Source organism: Heptranchias perlo, chromosome 3 (genome assembly GCF_035084215.1).
Source record: "Heptranchias perlo isolate sHepPer1 chromosome 3, sHepPer1.hap1, whole genome shotgun sequence".
NCBI classification, from domain to species: Eukaryota; Metazoa; Chordata; class Chondrichthyes; order Hexanchiformes; family Hexanchidae; genus Heptranchias; species Heptranchias perlo.
In genome coordinates, this window is record NC_090327.1 from 117,558,229 (window position 1) to 117,585,507 (window position 27,279).

At 41.2% G+C, this 27,279-nt stretch overlaps 1 protein-coding gene across 8 annotated transcripts in view; it reads right to left on the reverse strand.

Annotated features, from left to right (window-relative positions):
• Positions 1 to 448: 448 nt before the first annotated feature.
• Positions 449 to 27,279, reverse strand: part of col14a1a (collagen, type XIV, alpha 1a) — a 244,686-nt gene continuing 217,855 nt past the window's right edge. Inside the window, exons 41-50 of one of the 8 annotated variants that reach the window (XR_010962201.1) lie at positions 26,918 to 26,971; positions 21,861 to 21,932; positions 18,927 to 18,962; positions 13,478 to 13,544; positions 9,977 to 10,165; positions 8,120 to 8,197; positions 6,768 to 6,923; positions 6,461 to 6,498; positions 2,503 to 2,539; positions 1,524 to 1,543 (exon numbers count right to left, since the gene is read on the reverse strand). Coding sequence is in view for 6 of the 8 variants with exons in the window: in XM_067981666.1 (XP_067837767.1) it covers positions 1,251 to 1,543; positions 6,768 to 6,923; positions 8,120 to 8,197; positions 9,977 to 10,165; positions 13,478 to 13,544; positions 18,927 to 18,962; positions 21,861 to 21,932; positions 27,038 to 27,091 (945 nt within the window). In the remaining 2 variants the exon portion in view is untranslated. Of the gene's footprint in view, positions 2,540 to 6,460; positions 6,499 to 6,767; positions 6,924 to 8,119; positions 8,198 to 9,976; positions 10,166 to 13,477; positions 13,545 to 18,926; positions 18,963 to 21,860; positions 21,933 to 26,917; positions 26,972 to 27,037; positions 27,092 to 27,279 lie in introns of those variants that run through there. The other 7 variants (XM_067981670.1, XM_067981672.1, XM_067981668.1 and 4 more) reach the window with 7 other exon arrangements.

Sequence of the window (27,279 nt, forward strand, 5' to 3'; positions counted from 1 at the left end):
TATTAGGGTCGCCAACCCTCCAGGATTGTCCTGGAATCTTCAGGAATTAAAGATTAATCTGCTGCGAGCAACACCCGAGAAAAAAATCATAGAGGCATTAAAAAAAAGGTGTATTTTTTTCATTTTCTTTGAAAGCTTTTGTTTATTAAAGTTATAAAAATATTGGCCATGGGAAAAAAGGCTGTTTGACTGGTGGGGGGGGGGGGCGGGGGGGCAGTTGGAGGCGGGAGGTCATGTGATGAAACCACCAGGAATATATCCAACCAGAGTTAGCAACTCTATAGGGCCTGGAGCCTGCTAGATCAAATTTACTTCATAACATTAAGCATTTCAGATTTATATCGTTAGTTAATAGCAGGAAACGTGTGCAGATTTGAAAATTGGAAGGGTATTTCAGTCCTCTGATTGTTAATGTACAACGCAAAAGCAGAAACGAGGGCAGACACTCTTTAAAGTTGGTACTTGTTTGCTTTTATTGACTTATTCATTTGAACAATGATCATCTCATCCAAATAAATTACCTGCTGGATTCCGTGGAGAGCTAATCGAATGGAATGGGCAGAATGGGTAATACGTGAAAAACTTTTAAGTCTTCATTTAAATGGCTTCACTTAGTAGCAAATACACCATTTTATCTTTGTAAAGATTCCCATTCATAAATGTACATCTCTGCATTGCTGTGAAAGGTTAGTTTTGGTAACTATCACAAGTGCCTATAAACAGAAACTCATCCCAGTGGTTTTGAATCAGTTTAAGTGCTTAACCATTCTATACTTCGTGACATGTTCTTTACACATTTGTTTGCTTTTGTGGAATGTAAATGACTGCATCATTCCAATTTATATTAATTTAATACAAATAGCACTGTTACAGAAAGGAAAACACGAGTTTTATGCTCAGTATAACACAGAGAACTGATAAAGTAGCACCCTACTAATCTTCAATAAGACTTGTCATTTGAAATGATCAGGCAACCTTTTTAGTACTGAAATATTTGACATCATGTGGTATTTAAAAAATTCAACTATTATTTAATGGCACCACGCTTTAATTTGGCTACATCGTAAATTTCATATCCAATATTCATGCTTGACTTCTCTATCAGGGTAATTGTTCCATTATTAAAAACCCATCTCTGCAGAGGTCCCAGTTTTTAATCTACTGAACTGAATCCACCCTTTCCATTGCTCATTTGATAGGGGTGAAGAACTTCTGTACATGAGCTTTTACGCTATATTTACGAGTCTCTTTTATTGGTTCTCCTCCCTTGTGTTTGAGCGTTTAGACATGTTCCTTGCGAACCGTCTGATTCCAGGCGACTGGACTTCGATGGCTTCCGATTCCTCCGTCTCCTCCTTGTAATCATCGTCTGGTTCGACCGGCCGAGGCTCTGGATAGGAGGGCTGGGAGTATGGGTTTGGGTAGGGGTAGGACCCATGATATATGTACGGATCTTGTTCGTCATAAGGGTCATAGGTTTGGTAGGAGTTTGGAGGCAATTGTACTACAGGAATGTCTTGATCAGTTGGATCACCGTATCCACCTTAACCCACCACCACCAACAGTATTCATAGTTAGCACAGGAGGAGAGGCAGAAGATTAAATATGATTAGGAGATTAGAACATTATTTGTAAATTCAAAAAGGTGGTTGGTACTTGATGTACATTTTAACGGGTAAATTTAAAATACACACCAGTAATAAACATCAGCACAAACTGACAAGGCACCAGGGATCGGCACACGCAGACAGCACAGAGAGAATCCCAGCACCAGGGAGTAGGAAATTGACAAGACACAGATAAACTGTTTCCCTTTTTTTCTTTGGATTTTTCTTTTATTTATAAGTCGCTATTCATTGTTAGATGGTTCAGTGCAAATTGATAGGTTTGCGGTAGCCAGAATGACACAAATTGGTGCTGTCACCGCACTTTTGGTTGGAATACAGAATTCCCACAGAATGTGTTTGGGGAAAAAGTGCAATCCTTGTATCCAAAACAGACAAAATCTTTTACTGCCTCCAAACTATTTAGCGAACGTATATAATTAGACCCAGTCCCGAGACGCACAGGATATTCTCTCTCAGTACGATTGATTAGAGAGCAATTAATGATAGAAAGTTTGGTGCTTCTTAAATAAACAAAGCTGCATTTTAATGTTTTTTTCATCATAAAATAGATGAATAAAATAAAATGGACAATGTTTGAAAGTAGTTTGGTTTCATGAACAGGTAGGTCATTGTTAGATCGATTAGTTCATACATAATCGTTAAACATGGTTAGGGGAACACTCCAGCCCTGGTTTGCCTTGTTACAAAACTATTTGCATCTAGAGAAGCTGTTGCTACTTAGTTTATGTAGAAGGGGGAAAGCTGGTAGCAGCTGTTTGATGGTGGTTAATGTTTGTTGGGTTTAGCCTGGATGAGACAAGATGGGACAAAACACCTGCCCAGGACTCTGCACCTGCCCTAGGTGACAGAGAGTGCTAGAGAAATAAGCTCGTACCTAGTTCATAGTTGATAATCATTGTAAACATCTTGACCTTTAGATTATTGGCAGAATGGATGGGGTTGAGGTGGCAGGGAAGACAGAGGACAAACAGAAACACATACTACAGTCAGTAAAAAAAACAAAACTATAAAGCAAGCTGAAGCCAAAATTATAACCTTTAACATTCTTTTTTTAAAAGGAGAAGCGTTGAGATATTAACATTATACTATTTCTTATCCTCCCAGTTCCAATTATCATTGCCTCAATTTTGTGTAAAACTCATTTTTTCCTTAGTTTTATATACATATTACAATTATATTGTTACATAGAATGACATAGAATGTACAGCACAGAAACAGGCCATTCAGCCCAACAGGTCTATGCCAGTGTTTATGCTCCACATGAGCCTCCTCCCTCCCTACTCATCTAACCCCATCAACAACCCTTCTATTCCTTTCTACCTTCAGCTTCCCTTAAATCCATCTATGCTATTCACCTCAACTACTCCTTGTGATAGCAAATTCCACATATTGTTACTGTAAGAGAGCCATAAAAGCTCTTCGTTCTTTTTTTTATTCGTTCATGGGATGTGGGCATCGCTGGCGAGGCCAGCATTTATTGCCCATCCCTAATTGCCCTTGAGAAGGTGGTGGTGAGCCGCCGCCTTGAACCGCTGCAGTCCGTCTGGTGAAGGTTCTCCCACAGTGCTGTTAAGAAGGGAGTTCCAGGATTTTGACCCAGTGACGATGAAGGAACGGCGATATATTTCCAAGTCGGGATGGTGTGTGACTTGGAGGGGAACGTGCAGGTGGTGTTGTTCCCATGTGCCTGCTGCCCTTGTCCTTCTAGATGGTAGAGGTCGCGGGTTTGGGAGGTGCTATCGATGAAGCCTTAGCGAGTTGCTGCAGTGTATCCTGTGGATGGTACACACTGCAGTCACAGTGCGCTGGTGGTGAAGGGAGTGAATGTTTAGGGTGGTGGATGGGGTGCCAATCAAGCGGGCTGCTTTGTCCTGGATGGTGTCGAGCTTCTTGAGTGTTTTTGGAGCTGCACTCATCCAGGCAAGTGGAGAGTATTCCATCACACTCCTGACTTGTGCCTTGTAGATGGTGGAGAGGCCTTGGGGAGTCAGGAGGTGAGTCACTTGCCGCACAATATCCAGCCTCTGACCTGCTCTTGTAGCCACAGTATTTATGTGGCTGGTCCAGTTAAGTTTCTGGTCAATGGTGACCCCCAGGATGTTGATGGTGGGGGATTCGGTGATGGTAATGCCGTTGAATGTCAAGGGGAGGTGGTTAGACTCTCTCTTGTTGGAGATGGTCATTACCTGGCACTTGTCTGGCGCGAATGTTACTTGCCACTTATCAGCCCAATCCTGGATGTTGTCCAGGTCTTGCTGCATGCGGGCATGGACTGCTTCATTATCTGAGGGGTTGCGAATAGAAATGAACACTGTGCAATCATCAACGAACATCCCCATTTCTGACCTTATGATGGAGGGAAGGTCATTGATGAAGCAGCTGAAGATAGTTGGGCCTAGGACACTGCCTTGAGGAACTCCTGCACCAATGTCCTGGGGCTGAGATGATTGGCCTCCAAAAATAACTACCATCTTCCTTTATGCTAGGTATGACTCCAGCCACTGGAGAGTTTTCCCCATGATTCCCATTGACTTCAATTTTACTAGGGCTCCATGGTGCCACACTCGGTCAAATGCTGCCTTGATGTCAAGGGCAGTCACTCTCACCTCACCTCTGGAATTCAGATCTTTTGTCCATGTTTGGACCAAGGCTGCAATGAGGTCTGGAGCCGAGTGGTCCTGGCGGAACCCAAACTGAGCATCGGTGAGCAGGTTATTGGTGAGTAAGTGCCGCTTGATAGCACTGTCGACGACACCTTCCATCACTTTGCTGATGATTCAGAGTAGACTGATGGGGCAGTAATTGGCCAGTTTGGATTTGTCCTGCTTTTTGTGGACGGGACATACCTGGGCAATTTTCCACATTGTCGGGTAGATGCCAGTGTTGTAGCTGTACTGGAACAGCTTGGCTAGAGGCGCAGCTAGTTCTAGGAGTACAAATCTTCAACACTACAGCCGGGATGTTGTCGTGGCCCATAGTCTTTGCTGTATCCAGTGCACTCAACCGTTTCTTGATGTCACGTAGAGTGAATCGAATTGGCTGAAGACGGGCTTCTGTGATGGTGGGGATATCGGGAGGAGGCTGAGATGGATTATCCACTCGGCACTTCTGGCTGAAGATGGTTGCAAACGCTTCAGCCTTGTCTTTTGCACTCACGTGCTGGACTCTGCCATCATCGAGAATGGGGATGTTTGCAGAGCCTCCTCCTCCCGCTAGTTGTTTAATTGTCCACCACCATTCATGACTGGATGTAGCAGGACTGCAGAGCTTTGATCTGATCCGTTGGTTGTGGAATTGCTTAGCTCTGTCTATAGCATGTTGCTTCCGATGTTTAGCATGTATGTAGTCCTGAGTTGTAGCTTCACCAGGTTGGCACCTCATTTTTAGATACGCCTGGTGCTGCTCCTGGCATGCTCTTCTACACTCCTCATTGAACCAGGGTTGATCCCCTGGCTTGTTGGTAATGGTAGAGTGAGGAATATGCCGGGCCATGAAGTTACAGATTGTGCTGGAATACAATTCTGCTGCTGCTGATGGCCCACAGCGACTCATGGATGCCCAGTTCTGAACTGCTAGATCTGTTCTGAATCTATCCCATTTAGCACGGTGGTAGTGCCACACAACACGTTGGATGATGTCCTCAGTGCAAAGACGGGACTTTGTCTCCACGAGGACTGTGCGGTGGTCACTCCTACCAATACTGTCATGGACAGATGCATCTGTGACTGGTAGATTGGTGAGGATGAGGTCAAATAGGTTTTTTCCCTCGTGTTGGTTTGCTCACCACCTGCCGCAGGCCCAGTCTGGCAGCTATGTCCTTCAGGACTCGGCCAGCTCGGTCAGTAGTGGTGCTACCGAGCCACTCTTGGTGATGGATATTGAAGTCTCCCACCCAGAGAACATTCTGTGCCACTGCTACCCTCAATGCTTCTCAACATGGAGGAGGACTGATTCATCAGCTGAGGGAGGACATTAGGTGGTAATCAGCAGGAGGTTTCCTTGCCCATGTTTGACCTGATGCCATGAGATTTCATGGGGTCCAGAGTCAATGTTGAGGACTCCCAGGGCCACTCCCTCCTGACTGTATATCACTGTACCGCCACCTCTGGTGGGACAGGACATACCCAGGGATGGTGATGGAAGAGTCTGGGACGTTGGCTGAAAGGTATGATTCTGTGAGTATGGTTATGTCAGGCTGTTGCTTGACTAGTCTGTGGGACAGCTCTCCCAATTTTGGCACAAGTCCCCAGATGTTAGTGAGGAGGTCTTTGCAGGGTCGACTGGGCTTGGTTTTCCTTTGTCGTGTCCGGTGCCTAGTGGTCCGTCCGGTTTTATTCTTATTGTGACTTTATTTAGCGAGACTGTACAACTGCATGGTTTGATAAGCCATTTCAGAGGGCAATTAAGAATCAACCACATTGCTGTGGGTCTGGAGTCACATATAGGCCAGACCGGGTAAGGACAGCAGGTTTCCTTCCCTAAAGGACATTAGTGAACCAGATGGGTTTTTACGACAATCCAGTAGTTTCATGGCCACCATTACTGATACTAGCTTTTTAATTCCAGATTTTTATTTAATTAATTGAATTTAAATTCCCCAGCTGCCGTGACAGGATTTGAACTCATGAGTCCGGATTATTCGTCCAGGCCTCTGGATTGCTAGTCCAGTAACATAATAACTATGCTACCGTACCCTGTCCTCACTGCTAAGTTTTTAATAAAATCCCCATTTTTGGGGGGCACAGTGCCAGTTCAGGGCAAAGAAGGCAAAAGTCTCAGGACATTGCAAAGCTGGAGAGCGATTCATGCAAGTCTGCTGGTGCTATACTCACAAGTGCAGCATACTTTAATTGTTTTAACTACGCCCCATCTGTAACAGTGATAGACACACAGGTACAAACTACTGCAACTGTATTGCAATACTTCAAACAAATCTGTGACTACCCGGGTAAGAAGGCAACAGATTGTATCTGAAGGTTAGACCAAAAAAGTGACATCAACAAAAAAATAAGTGCACATACAAAAATACAGAACAGCAAACTTAACGTTTTCCAACATCTGACATTTACAAAACAAACAGAACCACAGCAACTAGACTAGCAATAAAGGTGACCACGTTAATTCAGTAAAATATCGTACCTCCAATATTGTAGCCAGCGCAGGAAGACGGATCACAGTAGCCTGGTGTGCCATGTGGTCCTCTTGGACCAGTGGCCCCTGTACGTCCTGGGCTACCTTGTCGGCCTGGGAGGCCTGGTGATCCTTGGCTACCAGGCCTTCCTTCCCCTTGAGGTCCTGCAATAGGTGAGTGGATGAATGAATGCGACAGACTGAATAAAGAGCAGAAGAATGTTTGTGTACAGTCTCAATATCAGTTTGTTTTTTTTCTCCCTTTTTTTCATGTTACTCTCCTCCCAACCCCTCTCCCAGGAAATTGAGTCTTTGCTGCAATATGGTTCCAATGATCAACCTTCGATACCTTGCCAATGGAGCTATCTTTACGTGTGAGCCTCGATAGTAAGTGTCTTGCACATCCCCGATTTCCTTCGCCGTATTGGCCCTAAGCTCTGGAATTCCCTCCCTAAACCTCTCCGCCTCTCTCTCCTCCTTTAAGACGCTCCTTAAAACCTATCTCTTTGACCAAGCTTTTGGTCACCTGTCCTAATATCTCATGTGGTTCGGTGTCAAATTTTATCTGATAATTGCTCCTGTGAAGCGTCTTGGGATGTTTCACCACATTAATGGTGCGATATAAAGGCAAGTTGTTGTTGTGTCGGGAGGCTATTTGCTCTCCCAGGGGCATCACAGCCAAGGCTGTTCCCTGCCCTCACTCAACCTCCTGCGCGGCATCAATGGACAGTGATTCAGAGTGAGAACCCTGATTGATATTCCTCTCCTTAATTTGGGAAGTCGAGAGCAATTGTAGTGTCTCAGTGAAACAGCATATGTGCACTGAGCCTTTGAATTTCATGGATTAACCAGCTGAGCCATCAGGGCTGTTTTCATAATGTCAGTTTGCTTTTATTAGCGAATCCAAATCTGTGCACAGAGACTTCATCCAAAAACACAAAGAGCTTTCAATCTTTTTTTTCTTCCAAATACTGTACTTTAATTATCTTCAATATTATTTGTGTTATTTTCTAACCATGAAGTAACACTACTCTGTGCTTAATAATTCAAATGAATATTTAATATTCTCATGCTACAACCATCTTGAACTCAAAACAGAATCCTGCTGTAAATACAATGCATCCAAATGCTATCCATCCCACATGCCACTATGTGATTGTGTGATATTTTGTTGGGGCTTTGCTGATGGTTGTCTCTCATCATGACAGCTGACAGCTAGAGCCACAACTTGTACTGCAGCGATAAGACGGGATAGTCTATGTTTATTGTATGACAGTAGAGAATTGCCAACAGTATGTGCAATATATTTGCGAAGCATAAAATCTGCAGGTTGATAGTGCAGCATGAAACTTGCGTTTTACCTGCCATTCCTGCTGGCCCTCTGGGTCCCTGTTTGCCAAGGCCTGGACTTCCCCGTTCTCCTTTATCACCCGACAAACCTACGAAAATGCAACAACGTGAACAAACTTAGGCCACCGTACACGTAATGTACAGACTGCTGCTTGTCATTCGAGAGTGGCACCAAACTCACAACTGTTACAACTAAATCACAGCGTTCTTTTGTTAATATCGAGTCATTGTTTTCATTCTCTTTGATGCTCACCAGAATGTTACCAGGACTCCAAGGGTTATATTATGAGGAGAGATTACATAAACTAGGCTTGTATTCCCTGGAATATAGAAGGTCAAGGGGTGATTTGATTGAGGTTTTTAGGATTTTGAAAGGAACTGATAGGGTGGTTAGAGAGAAACTTTTTCCGTTAGTCTATGACAAGGGGACATAACCTTAAAATCAGAGCCAGGCCATTCAGAAGAGAAGTTAGGAAACACTTTTTCATGTAAAGGGTGGTAGAAGTGTGGAACTCTCTCCCACAAAAAGCAGTAGATGCTGGCTTAATTAATCATTTTAAATCTGAGATCGATAGATTTTTGCCTGCCAAGGATTTGAAAGGATATGGAGTATTAGGTAGATGGAGTTAGGATATAGATCAGTCATGATCTCACTGAATGGTAGAACAGGTTCGAGGGGCTGAATGGCCTACTCCTGTTCCTATGTTCCTGTGTTAATCCCTATATTCACCATTGGTAAAGAGTATCGGCGAGGAGAGTTTGGTCCAATATCTGTTACTAGGCTTTTATTTTTCATTTGTTAATCCTGCCAAGAAACTCATTTTCAGCTTTCTCGCTAGCGACTGCAAGTGTCAAACCAAACGAGTCAACCAACCCTTTCTCATGTAAAATCGCAGAAAAAAGAACTAAGAATTTGATGGTGGCCCCTGTGATCAATGTTGCAAACTGACTGCTGTTCAATGATTGAAGTTGCCAATGGCCACTTAGTTGGTGCCGGCAGCAATTCCTGTGATCGCACCATACTCATTTGTTGGCCATTGTGAATGTCTGGACAATTAGTGATTTAATCGCACTCCTGGCTCGCTACTCAGTTGCACGCGTGTGTGTGCGTATCTATATTAGCATTGTTATATGAAGCTGTTTGTCGTTTTGAATTGTAATATCATTAAGTAGTCTGTGTTGGATGCCACGATGGATTACTTGCTCCCGCCTCAGTCGCCTAGATATCTACAAGAAAAGGATAAATTGGCTTTGGAGGGGGTGCAGCACGGATTCATCAGAAAGGTACCAGGGCTAAAAAGGTTAAATTATGAGGACAAGTTACACAAACTAGGCTTGTATTCCAAAACAAAAGCAAAACAAAGTGGATGCTGGAAATCTGAAATAAAAACGGAAAATGCTGGTAAAGCTCAGCCAGTCAGGCAGCATCTGTGGAGAAAGGAACAGAGTTAACCTTTCAGGTCGAAGACCTTTCGTCAGAAGTAGGTTGCTTTGATTTGAACTCCTGTACCGCCCAGTTTCCAACAGAAGGAGGGAGTAATATATTATAACACTCCTAATATATTTATTCAATATATCCCCATCTGGGCACGTAATTATCTAAGGTTCTCTAATTTTTTCTAACAGCTGTCCCGATATATGTTTTGTCTTGTTATCATGAATTTGCCTCAAGATTGCGTTGAAATTACTATTTGCATTGATGTCTTGGTAAAATCAACACCAGGCGATTTTTTTTTAGCCTATTTAGTTCTTGTTTATTTCTCAATGTCTTAAATATTTATAAAAAAAATAAAATATCTACAGCTCGTAAGGTCCTGTCACATTTTTCCATAAACAATGGAGGACACTGGTGACATTTATCTTGTTACCTCTTTCCCCTGGTCTGCCAGGCATGCCTGGGTTGCCGGGGAATCCTGGTCGGCCTTGAGGTCCTTGTTCCCCCGGTGGACCTGCAGATCCTTCACGCCCAGGTTCTCCGGGAGGCCCCGGGGCTGCCCGTACTTGAACTGAGTTGCTTGGAATGTGGTTGAGAATGGAGTTGTACCTCGACAAGTGACCTAAGAAAATCAGAACTCCCAAATATCAGCAGTTGTGCCACAAACAGATACACAGGGGTTACATTAGCTTCAAGGACAACACAACATCTTTTTCTGAATGTTTCCAAACCCACCAGGCACCTTCTTCCAGTCTGACTCATTGTAGAAAAATATTATTGAAATAAGTATTTTATAATCCCTGAATCTTCTGTGATTGCAACAACATAGAATTTACAGCTCAGAATCAGGCCATTCGGCCCAACAGATCCATGCTGGTGTTTATGCTCCACACGAGCATCCTCCCACCCTTCTTCATCTAACCCCATCAGCATAACCTTCTATTCCTTTCTCCCTCATGTGTTTATCTAGCTTTCCCCTTAAATGAATCAATATAAGTTTAACATAACTTTTCCGCTTTTCAATTCTATCCCTCTAGAACTGTTTGCCTTTTTTATGGCCTTACCAACCTGTGTTGCTACATTTATTGATTTGTATACCTGTATCCTTAGGTCCCTTTGTTCCTCTACCCCATTTAGACTCTTATTATCCAAGCAATATGTGGCCTCCTTATTCCTCCTACCAAAATGCACCACCTCACACTTATCTATATAGTGACGCCGGTAAACTATCCCTCCTCATGCTCTTCAACCTCTCTGCAGCCTGTGACATGATCAACCACACCATCCTTCTCCAAAGCCTCCCCCCCACTTTCTAGCTCAGTGGGACTGCCCTCGTTTGGTGTCACTCTCACCTAACCAATCATAGCCAGAGCATCACCACTAATAGCTTCTCTTCCTGCCTCCCACACCGTTACCCCTGGAATCCCCCAAGGATTTATCCTTGGCCCCTTCCTTTTCTTCATCTACATGCTGCCCCTCGGCGACATGATCGGACAACATGGGGTCAGCTTCCACAGGTACGCTGATGACACCCAACTCTACCTCACCACCACCTCTCTCGACCCCGCCACTGACTCTGCGTTGTCGGACTGCTTGTCCGACATCCAGTCCAGGATGAGCCGCAATCCCTCCAGTTATCATCTTTAACCCGTGCCACAAACTCCGTAACCTCCGCCCATCGATTCTATCCCCCTCACCGGCCACCGTCTCAGGTTTCCATATGGCAGCCATTGGAAGCAGCAGTAAGTGGAGCAGGGAAATCCTCCAGGGGCCCAAGCCCTGCTTCCCTTCCACCATTTGCATGTGGCAGGCAGAGACGGAATGTCCAGCTGCAATCCTGGTGGGCAAGTGCGGTTGAGACGATCAGGTAGAGTTAAGCCTCACTGCCTGAATTTGTTAGACTTCAATGTAACTAACTGTGTGTGAATCACTTTTGAAATATTATTAAAAGTTTTTTTTTTATTCATTCACGGGATGTGGGCGTCGCTGGCAAGGCCGGCATTTATTGCCCATCCCTAGCGAGATTTTTACAACTGAGTGGCTTGCTAGGCCATTTCAGAGGGCAATTAAGAATTAACCACATTGCTGTGGGTCTGGAGTCACATATAGGCCAGACCGGGTAAGGGCGGCAGGCTTCCTTCCCTAAAGGACATTAGTGAACCAGATGGGTTTTTACAACAATCCGGTAGTTTCATGGCTATCATTACTGATACTAGTATTTTAATTCCAGATTTTTATTTAATTAATTGAATTTAAATTCGCCAGCCGCCGTGGCGGGATTTGAACTCGTGACTCTGGATTTTAGTCCAGGCCTCTGGATTACTAGCCCAGTAATATAACCACTACGCTACCGTACCCTTATTAAAAGTTATGACAAGGCACCGCATTAATACAAGAATTGGTTTCTTTTCTTTCCTCCTTTTGTTGTGTAATCACCTGCTCTCCATTCAGCTAGAGTTGCCAACTCTGGTTGGATGTATTCCTGGAGGTTTCATCACATGACCTCCCGCCTCCCACTGTCCCGCACCCTCCCCCCCACTCCCGCCATTGGTTGCCCAACATGCCCATCCTCATGGTGCCCTGCCTTCCCACAGCCAATTGGAAAGCGAACAGACTCAATTGGGTGATTCTTGACTGTCAGTCAAACAGCCTTTGCTTCTCCAACTCCTATATTTTTATAACTAATAAATGAAACTGTTCAAAGAAAATGAAACAAAACACACAATTCTTTTTAATGCCCCTATGATTTTTCTCTCCTGGGTTTTTGCTTGCAGTTGTGTCCTGGAGATTAAACTTCAATTCCTGGGGACTCCAGGACAATCCTGGAGGATTGGCAACCCCACATTCAGCACCTGCCCTAGCCAATTCAGCCAATCTGGAAAATCACTGTATAAGGAACTCACATGACTATGTTAAAGGTGCTATATCAATGCAAGTTGTTGTTGTGTCAATGTGCATCCTACTACTTTATTACTCAATTTATTATTTAAATGGAGAGAGATTGCAGAACTCTGAGGTACAGAGGGATCTGGGTGTCCTAGTACATAAATCACAAAAACTTAGTATGCAGGTACAGCAAGTGATTAGGAAGGCAAATAGAATGTTGTCATTTATTGTAAGGGGAATGAAATATAAAAGTAGAGATGTTTTGCTGCAGTTGTACAAAGCATTGGTGAGACCACATCTAGAATACTGTGTACAGTTTTGGTCTCCTTATTTAAGAAAGATAATTGCTTTGGAGGCAGTTCAAAGAAGGTTCACTCGACTGATTCCTGGGATGAGGGGGTTATCTTATGAGGAAAGGTTGGACAAGTTGGGCCTGTATACATTGGAATTTAGAAGAATGAGAGGTGATCTTATTGAAACGTATAAGATCCTGAGGGGACAAGAAGGGGTAGATGCTGAGAGGATGTTTCCCCTTGTGGGAGAGATTAGAACTAGGGGTCACAGATTAAAAATAAGGGCTGTCACATTTAAGATGGAGATGAGGAGAATTTTTTTCTCTCAGAGGGTCGTGAGTCTGTGGAACTCCCTTCCCCAGAGAGCGGTAGAAGCAGGGTCATTGAATATTTTTAAGGCTGAGTCAGATAGATTCTTGATTAACAAGGGAGTCAAAGGTTATAGTAGGTAGACAGGAAAGTAGGGTTGAGGTCACAATCAGTTCAGCCATGATCTTATCAAATGGTAGAGCAGGCTCGAGGGGCCGAATGGCCTACTCCTGCTCTTAATTCGTATGCTCGTATATACTCTGGTATAGCTTTCTGATGCAACCACTGCCTTGTCCAACTCACTTAATCGCCTTTCAGAATGGTTTGAAAGAAAGACGCACAGAAAGAGCTACTTCATTCATGACAAGAATCACAAATCACACCTTTTCCATATAAACCCCTGGAATTTCCATACAATAACAGAAAGTCTCATAGCAGTTACTCACTCTGGATTAGTTGCTCGCACACTTGTTGAGCAATCGTACGAACCATAGATTGGGATTGGGTGTCACCCTGTGGAAAGGAAACAATATCGACAATAAAATATGGTGGTAAAATTTATTGTAAGCAGTGTAGGTGAAAACATAAAATTACAAAGTGATATTGATAGATTAGGTGAATGGGCAAAACTGTGGCAAATGGAATTCAATGTAGACAAATGTGAGGTCATCCACTTTGGATCAAAAAAGGATAGAACAGGGTACATTCTAAATGGTAAAAAGTTAGAAACAGTGGATGTCCAAAGGGACTTAGGAGTTCAGGTACATAGATCATTGAAGTGTCATGAACAGGTGCAGAAAATAATCAATAAGGCTAATGGAATGCTGGCCTTTATATCTAGAGGACTGGAGTACAGGGGGACAGAAGTTATGCTGCAGCTATACAAAACCCTGGTTAGACTGCACCTGGTGTACTGTGAGCAGTTCTGGGCACCGTACCTTCGGAAGGACTTATTGGCCTTGGAGGGAGTGCAGCGTAGGTTTACTAGAATAATACCCGGACTTCAAGGGTTAAGTTACGAGGCGAGATTACACAAATTGGGGTTGTATTCTCTGGAGTTTCGAAGATTAAGGGGAGATCTGATGGAAGTTTATAAGATATTAAGGGGAACGGATAGGGTGGATAGAGAGAAACTATTTCCGCTGGTTGGGGATTCTAGGAGTAGGGGGCACAGTCTAAAAATTAGAGCAAGACCTTTCAGGAGCGAGATTAGAAAACATTTCTACACACAAAGGGTGGTAGAAGTTTGGAACTCTCTTCCGCAAACGGCAATTAATACTAGCTCAATTGCTAAATTTAAATGTGAGATAGATAGCTTTTTGGCAATCAAAGGTATTAAGGGATATGGGCCAAAGGCGGGTATATGGAGTTAGATCACAGATCAGCCATGATCTTATCAAATGACAGAGCAGGCACGAGGGGCTGAATGGCCTACTCCTGTTCCTATGTTCCTAAATTACTTAAAAAGCACCTAGCAACAGTTTTAAGCACAATGCAGGTGTTGCAACAAAAAAAGGATTGCAAGTTCACTTTGGAGCTTTGGGAAAGTTGTTACAATTTATTAGTATTAATAAGCTCTCTGCTTGAGGCAATTCCTTATGAAGTCATTTTCTTGTAAATATTTCTAGTGTGATCTGACCCTGTTTAATTGCCTTCACATGTACAATATCTGTGTCCTTTCTATTTATAAACTATTAATATAATTAAGCCTACAGTGGAATGAAAAATGCAATTATGTGAAGTCCCTTGAACACAATGCATTTGAATTACAACTTTATAACTTCAAGAAAACTGTATCATTTCCAATTCCCAAAGCTCGAGGAATCAGTTGACACCAAATGCAATAGACCTTCTTTGTAAACCTGTTTTAGGAGCCACACAAAAGGCATGTAGAGCATGCATCTGATGTAGTTTCCAGACAAATCCTTTAACAGCATTTCTTGTTGAAATCTTATAGATTCAGATCATCAATAGTTCAAGGCTCCCTATCTCTGTAACCTCCTCCAGCCCTACAATCCTCCGAGATCTCTGCGCTCCTCCAATTCTGGCCTCTTGTATATCCCCGATTTCCATCGCTCCATCATTGGTGGCCATGCCTTCAGCTGCCTAGACCCTAAGCTCTGGAATTCCCTCCCTAAACCACTCTGCCTCTCTATCTCTCACTCATCCTTTAAGATGCTCCTTAAAACCTAGCTCTCCTAATATCTCCTTATGTGGCTCGTTGTCAAATTTTGTCTGATAACGCTCCTGTGAAGCACTTTGGGATATTTGACTATGTTAAAGGCGCTATATAAATCAAGTTGTTGTAATATGGATGCCAAAACTGATTCTTGTATCATTGGTTGCGATTGAACAATGTTTCAGTTAGAGCTATTGTCCGTGTGCTCACTTTCATGTGGGATTTCCATGTCTCCAAATGGTTACAAACCCTTAAGATCAGTTCACTTAAGCCAATGATGCATCACTTGTGGCCTTATTCATAGCCACCTCATATAAGTCACATGCTTAAATTTGAAGAAAAAGCACCACATACTGCAAAAAAAAGGGTTAAAATACTATCCCGTCCTTTTAACCTCTTGATTGCTTTCTGCCTTTCTGGACTGGCTGATTTTGTAAGTTTTCAACTAATGAACCGTAACAATGGCACACACAGTAATATGTCCAGTGTCAGGGACAGCTTTATATTGCGGGAACCCTAAGCTACAAAAATAAATGTTTGAAATGCACTTAGAATTAAAAATTAGAGAAAAGAGAAGTAACTGGATTGCTTCAAATCTATTCGGGGTAAGAACTCGTATGGTTCTGAAAATCCACTTTTGTTTGCATCTTACTGTAAGTGGTGAGATTTGACCACTGGGAACCTCCGCTGATAATCCAGGGTCAGTGGGAGGTTCTCTTACTTACTTGCCAGTGGCGGATCACTGCACCTCTGGGGGTGCATCTAGGGCACCCACCTTGTCAGAAAGTCTGGCACGGGCAGCCAGAATAAAGGGGGAGTGTTATCCCACCCCCCTCTTCTCCCCCACCTCCCCCCAGGAAAGGATCAATAACTGCCATTCCCCGTGGCCCAACTTAGAAAGGCAACATTTAACATTTTTATTCTTTAATTTTCCCCTTTCTTTTTCTTCAAGGTTCCAGCTCATTCTCTCAGCCTGAACCCCAATTCTGCCCCTTGGTGGGTCTGCTTGTACCTCCACTGACCGTATGCCGGGTCCCACTGAGGGCCCCATAGATGCAGTAATTCTTGACGTGAGGGAGTCCTCGGCCCACTGACCTCACCACCGCACGATGGAGGCTCTGACTCCAATAGGCCATCCCCGATATAAAGCTGGGGCCTGACGTATCTGAGTCCTGGCCTACCACCAAAGACATGGCTGGAATACACTGGAACGGCCTTTGATTTTCATGTCCCATGTTTATAACTTCACTAAATATTGGAACATAGGAACAGGAGGAGGCCATTCAGCCCCTCGAGCCTGTTCCACCATTCAATCAGATTATGGTTGATCTGTACTTCAACTCCATTTACCCGCTTTGGTTTCATATCTCTTGATACCCTCACTGAACAAAAATCTATCAATCTCAGTCTTGGAGATTTCAATATACCGGCCAAAGGAAATTTTCACAAATATATTAACACCGTTGCTACACAAAAATTGTCACCCTTCCCTTTTTTCCCCATCATTATTTTCCCCCAATATTCTTCCTCTTTGCTATTTTTGAACTCTCGGTTGATTTTTTTTTTGCTATTTAATCTATGTTTTCCTACGTCTTTCTTCTCTTTAAAAAAAACTTCTGCCCCTCTAAAGATTAAAATCTCCAGAAACCGCGAAGAACAGCCGATACATTCTGTGGTTTTATTAAACCACATTCTCCTCGAATATTTTGTGAGAGAAAATTTTTTAAAAATCAAGCTGGAGAGAAGGCCCCATTATTATCCCGCGTTTGGCTCGGAGACTGAAATACATAGTAACAAAGGAACTCTGCTCTATGAACACTAGATGCAAAGTCTCGTAAGAAGATTAATTAATAGTATTCAATTTATAGCTTAGGGTCCCTTGCAATGTTTCAAGTACACATTCAAAATTTTGCCCTCTAGTCCCGTCACTCTGACAGTGTAAAGTAATGCACATCATTGGAAATAATTTTGGCAAGCAAAGCAGTGGTACTATTATAATCCTGGATCCATAATTAAGCAGGAGGAGGGGGAAGAGGGATGCAAATTGGCAAAAAAAAAGTCTGCCTTTTTTGTAACTTCCTTCCGTGCCATTTATCAAATGCGGCAGGAACTAGGAGAGTGACTTGATCTGAACTGGCTGCTAAGGAGATGTGTGTGAGAGTGATTTTCGCTCCACTGTACTGTAGAAATGGCTGGCATTTCTTTGGGAGAGATTCTAATCCAGAACAGAACTACTAGTTCAAACATTGCGCATCAGTAGAACGTGATTGGCGAGACATTGGGATTAATTAACACCTGGAAAATCAGTAGTTGTTGGGGGAGGTGATGGGGCGGGGGGTGGAACTGACACAGTAACAGCAGTACTGATGTGTGTGAGAAACCAGATATGAACACTTCTGGGAATTTGCAAAAGGACTAAGAATGAAGATGAAATAGATAGACTACAATGGAATGCACTGCCCGGTGGAAACAGATTCAATAGCAGCTTGCAAAAGTGAATTGGATATATACTTGAAAAAGACAAATTTGCAGGGCTATGGGGAAAGAGCGGGGGATTGGGACTAATTGGATAGCTCTTTCAAAGAGCCGGCACAGGCACGATGGGTCGAATGACCTCCTTCTGTGCTGTATGATTCTATAGAGGTTGGGTGGGGGGGGAGTCACATAATAAGGAAATAGGAACGAGTGATGCGACCCAGGTGAGGGGAGGGAAGGGGTATTTATTTATTTGATATAGTATTGTTTTTGTTGACTATAAGGGTCATATCATCAGTCTTCAAACAGAAATTGTGCCAGCAAGATTTTTTTTAAAGAAAGATATATACTGAACTCTAATTTGGAAAAAAACTTTGGGATTAATATTTATGTCAAAATAGCAGAGAGAGGAATTTGATACGGGTTAAGAATCCGTGTGATCATATCACTGACATTAATTTGTAGCCCCACGCAAAAAGCAAAATAACTTAAACTTTGTAAAAAATCTTTCATTAAATAAAAATTATTAATTATAAAATGTGCATTCAGTGGTCATGTAAATTTGAAATAGGTTAAGAAACAATATCTTAACATTAAAACCACATATCGCATAAAATGTAAAAATCCAATAAAAAAGATATGGGACAGTGTTAAACCTGAAAAATTACAATTATCTCTAACATACCTCTTCATTATGTAATACAGCAGTAAAGGAAATTTTTTAAAAATCAAAATGAGATTAAATGGCAGGATTGTGCATTACAAATCATTATATCATTATATTTGAAATATAATATGAAGCAATAAATTCTATTGGCAAGCCTTGGCTGCTCAGGTCAATTGGATTGCTGGATTCTCACACATCGACCACTCTTGTTCATTAAGGTTATTGTACCAACTTGGATAAAATAACCCCAAATAGTACAGCACTGACTGTAATTTTGGGCATTTCTGCTAAAATGTTTCTTCAAAATGACAATAGTGACCTTTAGCAACACAATTGATGTAGTCATTGTAATACTTTGTCACATGTCAATTTTGAAACTTTCAATTTTGTTGCCTTTGGTGTTAATCAATGTTTACTTACTGCTAAATAAATACTACATTCTACAAATTATTTTGTAATGGAAATAAAGCTATTAAAGCAGGTACTTCTTCCAACATAGAGTATACATATTTTCTACTATTCATTCATTTCAGAATAACTTAATATTACTTAAAACCAGCATTCACGAACTTACCCTTGGACCCCTGTCTCCCTTTAGACCAGAAGGACCCTGTAATAGAATTAACAATAGATATTGGTTTATATGGAAATATACATAATTCAGAGGCAAATGTTACATAGAATTACATCGTGTCTACAGCACAGAAACAGGCCATTCAGCCCAACTAGTCTATGCCGGTGTTTATGCTCCACATGAGCCTCCTCCCACCACTCTTCATCTCACCCTATCAGCATATCCTTCTATTCCTTTCTCCCTCGTGTACCTATCGAACTTCCCCTTAAATGCATTAAATGTTGTGCCTCTCTTAACATACATTGCCTTTTTGGATTAATGTGAGGAAAAACACATCAGTTACTTAAATCACTTGTTTTCTTTGGTTCTGCTACTGGTATTTATCTCCAGTTGTTGCAGAAACTATGATGACTATTGCGCAGCTCTGCACATGTGCTGAGAAGGAATATAACCAATAAAGGGCTATCATGCGGACAATAGTCGCTGTACAAAGGTTCAAACCAGTCTACACTTCCTTAATTCTTGAGGATCTAAGCAGTAAAGTTAAATATTTACAACATGAACATCAGATGTGTCTTCTGCTTGAAATCTGTAATGATTCTATTTTCACTTGTACACTATTCCATAGTTGGACCCAGCCGCATGTTTTGAACATCTCTACATTTATTTGGTGACCGACAGCATCTCCTCTTTGTCTGAATCCAGTGCAGGTTATCCTGAGCAGATTTCAGTCAAATGCCTTAGAAAATCTAAGCATACGTCAGCAAGGATGTCCAAACCCACAGATTCTAGACAGAAGCAAAGCACCAACAAAGAGATAATGCAATATGCCAGATGACCTTAGGCCACTTAGGAGAATTAACCATTTATGAAGAACTCAACTGGGAAAATTAGGGGCATATAATTATTGGATTACACCCTCTCCCCCCAACCCCACCCCATGAAGTTATGAGAGAGGTTACTGAGCCCATATTTTCTGATGACTTGGTTTCAGGATGAAGCAGTATTCTTTGTGTTTCTTGATGCATCAAATGCATCGGTATACTAGTATTCTTTAAAATGGAAGCTGCAATTCATTGCTATTCATTGCGAGGACCATGACTTTAGTGAAATACGGTGAATGAATTGCGCTCAGTGAACTATTGGGCCTTCTGAAACACAATTCTAATCAGTAAATCTCTTAATTTCCCATCAATGGTCTTAATTGTTTAAAATTCACATTGAAGATCAAGTCCAAGTGGATTTTATTAACCTGTCCCAGTAAGGGCCAATATTAAACAAAGGCAAACATTTCAAGCAAATTAATGCTTGCTGGGAACTATTTAGCTGATTCTTCCCCAAGAAGCTTACAACTTCGTAAAATTGCTGCCTTTGTGGTGAGAAAAGGCATTTCAGTGTTTGAATTGAATAGATAATGTTGTTTGAATGGTCTGAAACAATTTGCTCTAAATAAATCTAATTAGCGGAGAGGCAATAAATTTGAAAAGACTTTCTCTGGGACTATTGAGAGCCTGGAAGTGCCAGAAATGTCAAAGTATTTTGTTAAGCATAATTAACTAAGGAAACATTCCTTTTTTAGCTTTGCAGTGGTCATACTGGGCAGAACTTGGAGGCACATTCACTGCCCTTTGAATAGAGTATGATTCGTACTAGCAGTTTGTTCATTCTCCAGTGTTGCAGTGCACTGGTGCGTCAACACTCTGTGCCACGAACTGCTAGGATTAAGGTTTACATCCTAAATCACCATTGGTAGCAGGTACTGGCTGGAGACCAGGGTCCTCTGCACAGGGTACGAAGTAGGAGGTAAAGGAGACAGTCAGTCACCTGAGGCTGTTCTTTAGAAGCCTCTGGTAGTCTGCTCTGAAACAGCCATAGCCTGGCAGCTCCAAGGGAATTCCCAGCCTATAATGCCGTCACTCAGCTTATTAGCTACTCTAATCTCTGAACTAGGGTTGCCAACCTTTCAGGATTAGCCTGGAGTCACCAGGAATTAAGGATTAATTTCCAGGGGACTGCTGCAAATCATAGGGGCACTAAAAACTAAAATGTATGTTTTTTTAATTTTCTTTGAACACTTCTGTTTATTAGTTATAAAAATACTGGAGATGGAGAAATGGGCTGTTTGACTGACAGTCAAGAACCATCCAATTGGGTAATGAAGAGTATGTTCACTTACCAATCGGTGTTGGGAGGTGGGGCGTCGTGAGGATGGGCGTGTTCGGCGACCAATGGTGCGAGTGTGGGGGCGGGGCAGTTGGAGGCAGGCGGTCGTGTGATGAAACCTCCAGGACTACGTCCAACCAGAGTTGGCAACCCTACTCTGAACAGTGCTGCAGCCTTTGAATTTCCTTGGAGCTGCTCCTGTTATGACTTCGCCAGAAATGCTATGGAAACCTCATTTTCCGAGAAAAACTTCCTGGCCATAGGTAATTCGATTTTGAATTTAGGAAACAGGACTGAAACTAACCAACGCCGATATCAGCCAGATCAGACCCAGCCTACTTTTATGCTCTCCACCAGACATTATTTTTATGCCCACAGAAAGTTAGATACATCTAGTGCGGATAACCGTAAAATGCCAAAACAAAACAGAACGCAAAAGCACCTCCTTTATTGTACTGAAATATAGTTAGAATATGGTTGGTATCAATGATAGTGTATTATGTATTTTAAGCCAAACAGAATATTTGTGGATCTATTGCTATGGTCCTCCAGTCAGAAAGCTAATACCTGACCATCACCAATATTTCACCTTGCTCAATACTCAAACATTAACCTGAAAATAATGGCATATTTCTACAGTGAATCATGGAGAAAAAATCCTTTAGTCACCAGTGAAATAAGGAATGATATCACCACTGTTTTTTTTGTCTATTTGCAGTTAAACAATTCTTTGTCTTTTGTAGAAGTATAATCTGATAATGTTTTACTTACAGGAGGTCCTATGTTGCCCTGGGGACCCGGGTTGCCTGGAACTCCGGGGGAGCCTGGAGCAGCTGGACTTCCCTATGAAGCCATTCAATGCAAAGTTAATTTCACAGCACAGATGCACAAATTGCTTAACAACTCAACTCAGACAGATTTGGTAGATTTTAAAGACCGTACATCAAACTGGTTGTCTCACAGGGGAAAGGAAATGAACATTGAACTTTATAAAATAATACAGCACCAGGAAAGTAAGGCTTTCAAAGCGAACTGTGTTAAGGACCTCATTTATACTTAATTATTATTTTGTGTTTAGAATATGTACTGCTCTGATAGAACTTATCAAGCATCAAATGTTTCATCACCACGTGAAAATGTGTGTATAATTCAAAAAGTGAAGAAAAACTGTTACAAGTCAAAAGTATTATGCTTTTAAGTATAAATTAATTAGTGCTTTTAAGTCTAAAATGAATGTTAAGAATACTCTTTCTAGTTTGTAACTAGTGGTGTCTGTGCAGCACATTTCTACAAGGAGAGAATTGTATTTTGTTTAGGCTAAATTGGCTGTAAAGTGGGTAATATGATTGGACTAACTCTGAAGATTCAAAACCAACACATTAGTTTTAATAACCATAAGTAGTGATAATTATCAACTACTTCAAAAGGCGAAACAGAATAAATATTGTTGATAAAAAAGGTGGTGATCAAATCGCCAGATGTCTTCTCGCACAATAAATATACCTCACTGTCGCTGGTGCTTCTAAAGATCAGCAATGTTTTATTGTCATGAAAGCATACTTACTTAAAGAGACAATAGACAAGGAAATGGGAGATGTAAATATTTAATATTTATAAAACATCACTGTCAGCTGTTGACTGCGCCATTCTTTAGCAATGCAGTTGGGGGGGAGTTGCATTCATAATTACAAGAGAATACAAACAAGATGGTTTCCAATCGCAAAGCAAGAATCTGCAATGAATCAAATATATTGCAAGCAAATAACAAGATACATTACAGAGAGACGTGAACTAATACATAGTTATGAAGAGGAAGGAGCCATTAAGCATGAACATCTTGAATAAACAAATTAAACACATGCAAAGCAGGTTACTAAACATGGAGGATCTCACTCACATGATCTGGAACAAATACCAATCACTTTTTACAACCTGTGCAGTTTCAAGACTTAATTTGTCAAAATGTCAATATGCTGGATCTTTTACAAGACTAAAGCACTCCATAAACTTGTCTGTATTTCTTTTTTCTTTGCTGCTGTTAAGTTGAAGTTGATAGATTTCTTTAAAGTGTTAGAATAGATGACTTCATCTGCCAAGCACTCCATTTAAAGCATTAGTTAAACTTAAAGTCTATATATGAATGCATTAATTTATTGAAGCTTCTGCTTCGATTAAATACAAATATGAATTGTCTTTGTGCTGTTCACAATATTTGGAATCAGTGGTTTATTAACTTAAGTTAACTCAGAACCCAGCCAAGATTACATTTTAATGTTGCCTCCTATTTTTGTGCAGCCATAATTCAACATGATAAAGGGTGTTGGATTCTGACTCAGAAGAACAAGACTGGAGACCTGATCTGAGCTAATATTCCAGCTATGAAGTAACTATTTAATAAGGAAAGGAGATGAAAGTGCTGGCCAAGCAGACCAATACATCAGTCATCTGTTTGATACATCTTTGGGCGGCAGATTGACTGATATTGCAGATGATCCCAATGTTAGCCTGGAAGAAGATATTGGCAGGTGATGGTGATCTTGACTGTGACAGGTTGGCTATAGTTCTCCATATTGCCTGAAGCCTGCAGGGGCAGTTGTCCTATGTCATTGCCAGTTGCTTTAACTTAAAACTAACCCCCATTATTAATCATAACTTGACTTGGCTGCTGTAGGTCACTTAAGTGCCTCCCAGAGCTTCTACTGAAAGCTTGCTTTGCAAGGGCCCCTTTATATGCCCTCTCTATTTTTAAATAAAAGAGAAAACCCTGCAATTATTGGGAAACTGAAACAGGAGCAGAAAATGCTGCAAATATACAGCAGGTCAGTCAGTGTCTTAAAGGGAAAAGACAAGTTATCATTCTGGGTATAAGCCTCTGTCAGGATTGACCTTCTATTTTTAGACTCTCCCAAAGTCTTGTAAGTGTTTCAATTAAACTCAGCTTCCTACTAACTTTGCAGAAAATATTTGGGTAGTTTATTTTTTTCAAATGTTCCCTTACATGTTTTAATACAAAAAAATTCCAAATATAACTTCACCATACTTTCACTGCCTGAAAGGGTGGTGGAAGCAGATTCAATAGTAACTTTCAAAAGGGAATTGGATAAATACTTGAAGGGGAAAATTTTGCAGGGCTATTGGGAAAAAGCAAGGGGGGGGTGGGATTAATTGCTCTTTCAAAGAGTCGGCATAGGCATGATGGGCCGAATGGCCTCCTTCTGTGATTCTATGGTTCCATAAGTTTGAATTTTAAAAAAAAATCAAAAAAGACTAAATAGATTGAGAAAAAGCAAAAATATAAGTACAATAAAAACTATCACTGAAAGGTAGTGGAAAAATGAAAATTAAAAAGATATATATACAATAAAGCATCTGCCTGTTAAAACCTCCCTAATAACTGGAGCTTCCCTTTATGTCTACTCTAGATAGGCGAACAAGCAAGAAATCGCACTGTGGCTTATTTACAAATACCTATGATCCAGGCTGAAAATAGTGTTATGGTTGGAGCAAAGATACAAAGATAACATTTTTTAAAAGGATAGTAGCTCAAAGTTTTACCTTGCACATGATAACAAGGCCCAGGGATGTGTACAATGTGTAATTTGGACTGTTGGCTATTATTAAAAAGAGATTATCGTGTCAAACCAAATGAGCTCTGTTAAAGAGATCGTCCATGCTCTGTCATTAACCACTCATTAAAATGCAAGGAGGAAATGAAATCAGCTCGCTCGCATACTTACACTTGGTTATCTTGAACAAGGCGCCAGGCTGAACAAGCATTTTAAACCATTCCTTATACTATTGCTTATTGTGGTCATGTCGATCAATGCTTCTATATTGCAGTCTTGTGAAGACAGTTTGCCGTGTCACTTTTGCTTGGGGAAACAAATTTACTTCTACTCGATATTTAACCTGTCGTCCAGTATTTAACTTTTGTTAGGGCTCTGAACTGAATAAAGAAACCTCTACTGCAATGTAATTACAAAATGAGGGAGACCAATATCACAGCTGCACTTTCCAAAGGACATTTTCCAAGAAGTTGTGGCTTTGTGAAGTGCATGAAACAGATGTACAGTTCTGCAGCTCTAACAAGCAGAAGGAACAGAGCACTAATACCCTTCTAATGTGCTTGTATTGCAAGTGACAGACAAAAGCTGCACTTAACAACTCACTGGAGGTAACTTTGGCTTCGGGCGACAGTGTAAAACGGGAGATATCAGATCAGCCACCCGTTACACATCTCTCCCCATTTTTATTTCCTTGGATTGTGCCAGAGAAAGGCCTGGTCCAGGTGTGTAAGGCACTGAGAGTGCCAGTATTTAATTGTCAATGGAATATGTACAACTGTATTCAGTTAGAAAGCCTATGGAGAAATGTGAGTTCATGCAATGACTAGCAGAAGCAATGAAGACGCTCAATGGTGGCGAATAATGACAGACGTCCGAAAGGTCTGCATTAGAATGAGTGACAGGGGTTCCAGTGACTATAATTGGAGTTACATATTACTTTGTACTATGTGCCAAGTGCTATATTAAGACATGTTAACTACTTTTTAATGTATAGACACTATCGTTCATCTCATCTTCCTAATTGCGTGTTACAATTAAATGGTTTAATTGGATTTTTCAATCTAAATTCTAAATAACTTTCTTCATTTGTATCACCAAGTTTAATGTATTTGGTTAACAGTTCAATAGGTTTCTAATGTGCAAACAGTCTGTCAAATTGTGATTCAATACTGCAGTTTTCAGCCAATCGTGTTAATTATGCCTATCTATTCTGCTACACATAGGGCTGCTACTTTTACATTTCTATAGTGATCAAAGTCCATTTATGGAAAATAAGTCCATAAATATTTTTAAGGAGGAAAAGTGAAAGTGGGACTTGATGGTTACTTTGTACCAGAAGAGCAAATTTGTTCAAATTTTCTCTCTAGAGTCCATTAAACGGGATGAAACGAGTGAACAGGTAGCGAGGTGTAGCCTAATCAGTGTGGGTTTGGAGGGTATGGACAGTGTCCCAGGCATAGAAGTTGAATTTCAGGGAAGAAGTATGAAAGAAAATAGAAATTTCAGTCAAAGCAAGGAAGTTAAAGGAAGATAAGGCACTGAGTTTGGTTTGACTTCAAACAAGGGTACAAAAAAGTAGTTGATGAAATCAATTGTGTCCTTTTAGGGAATTATTAGCAACAGGCGTAGACCCTGAGGATTGGAGAATAGCTAACACACACCAATCTTTAAAAAGGTAGCATAAGCATAGCATGGGCCCAAGAAGAGGGAGGGTGCACAGAGGAATTAGATTTAACTACTTTATGCAGATGGTGGTGAATGTATGAAATGGACTGTCCAAGGTGGCAGATAATGTGAGAAAATTTAAGGAGAATTGAATAAATATTTAAGGGAGTGGGCAAATAAGAGAGATCAGTTTTTGAGACCAGATGGTCTAAATGAGGCTTTTCTGGTCCTGTACTCTCCTTGTGTTTCTTTCTTATCATTTGAACATAACTATTTCACTGTTGATAGTGAATTGCTGGGATAATCCGTGTAATACAGATAACTGGATTTACAACAAAAAATATTGGGCAAAAACCAAAGTAGTCCAAGAACTTTTTTCCACTTAACAAATTATGAATCGGAAGAAAGAATGCATTTCAGAATTTAAAATAAAAGTCCATTCACCAGTGACTTATAAGATCAAACAGTAGCAGTCCTCATTGCGTAACACCCGGTACTTGATCACGTACAAAGTACGTGATTTACGGAATTAAAATGTTGCAGGAGGTTCTTGGGACATTCTGGCAACATTCCTTAGCTATACAAAAAAAAACTTACCCTCCTACCTGGAAATCCAGCTGGTCCAACTGGACCTTCTGTACCTCTTCGACCCTGAAAAATTGACATTGTTAAATACTAATATCCCGCTACACTACAGGGCATGCAAACTGTACTTACCACAGGCCCAGGTGAGCCTGGTGGCCCTACAGAACCATCTTTACCCGGTGGACCCTGGATCAAAAGTTGATTGCAAAGGTCATTTAGTGTTTCAAACAGAAGAGTTTTTCTTTGCAAAATAAATTCATATACACATACATGTTCTTGCCCTCAGGCAATTTATTCAAATTCCAGGTAAGAAGACTTGCAAATGATAAATTAAATTTGAGGAATTTGCACTCTTCGGTGAAGAGCATTAAACG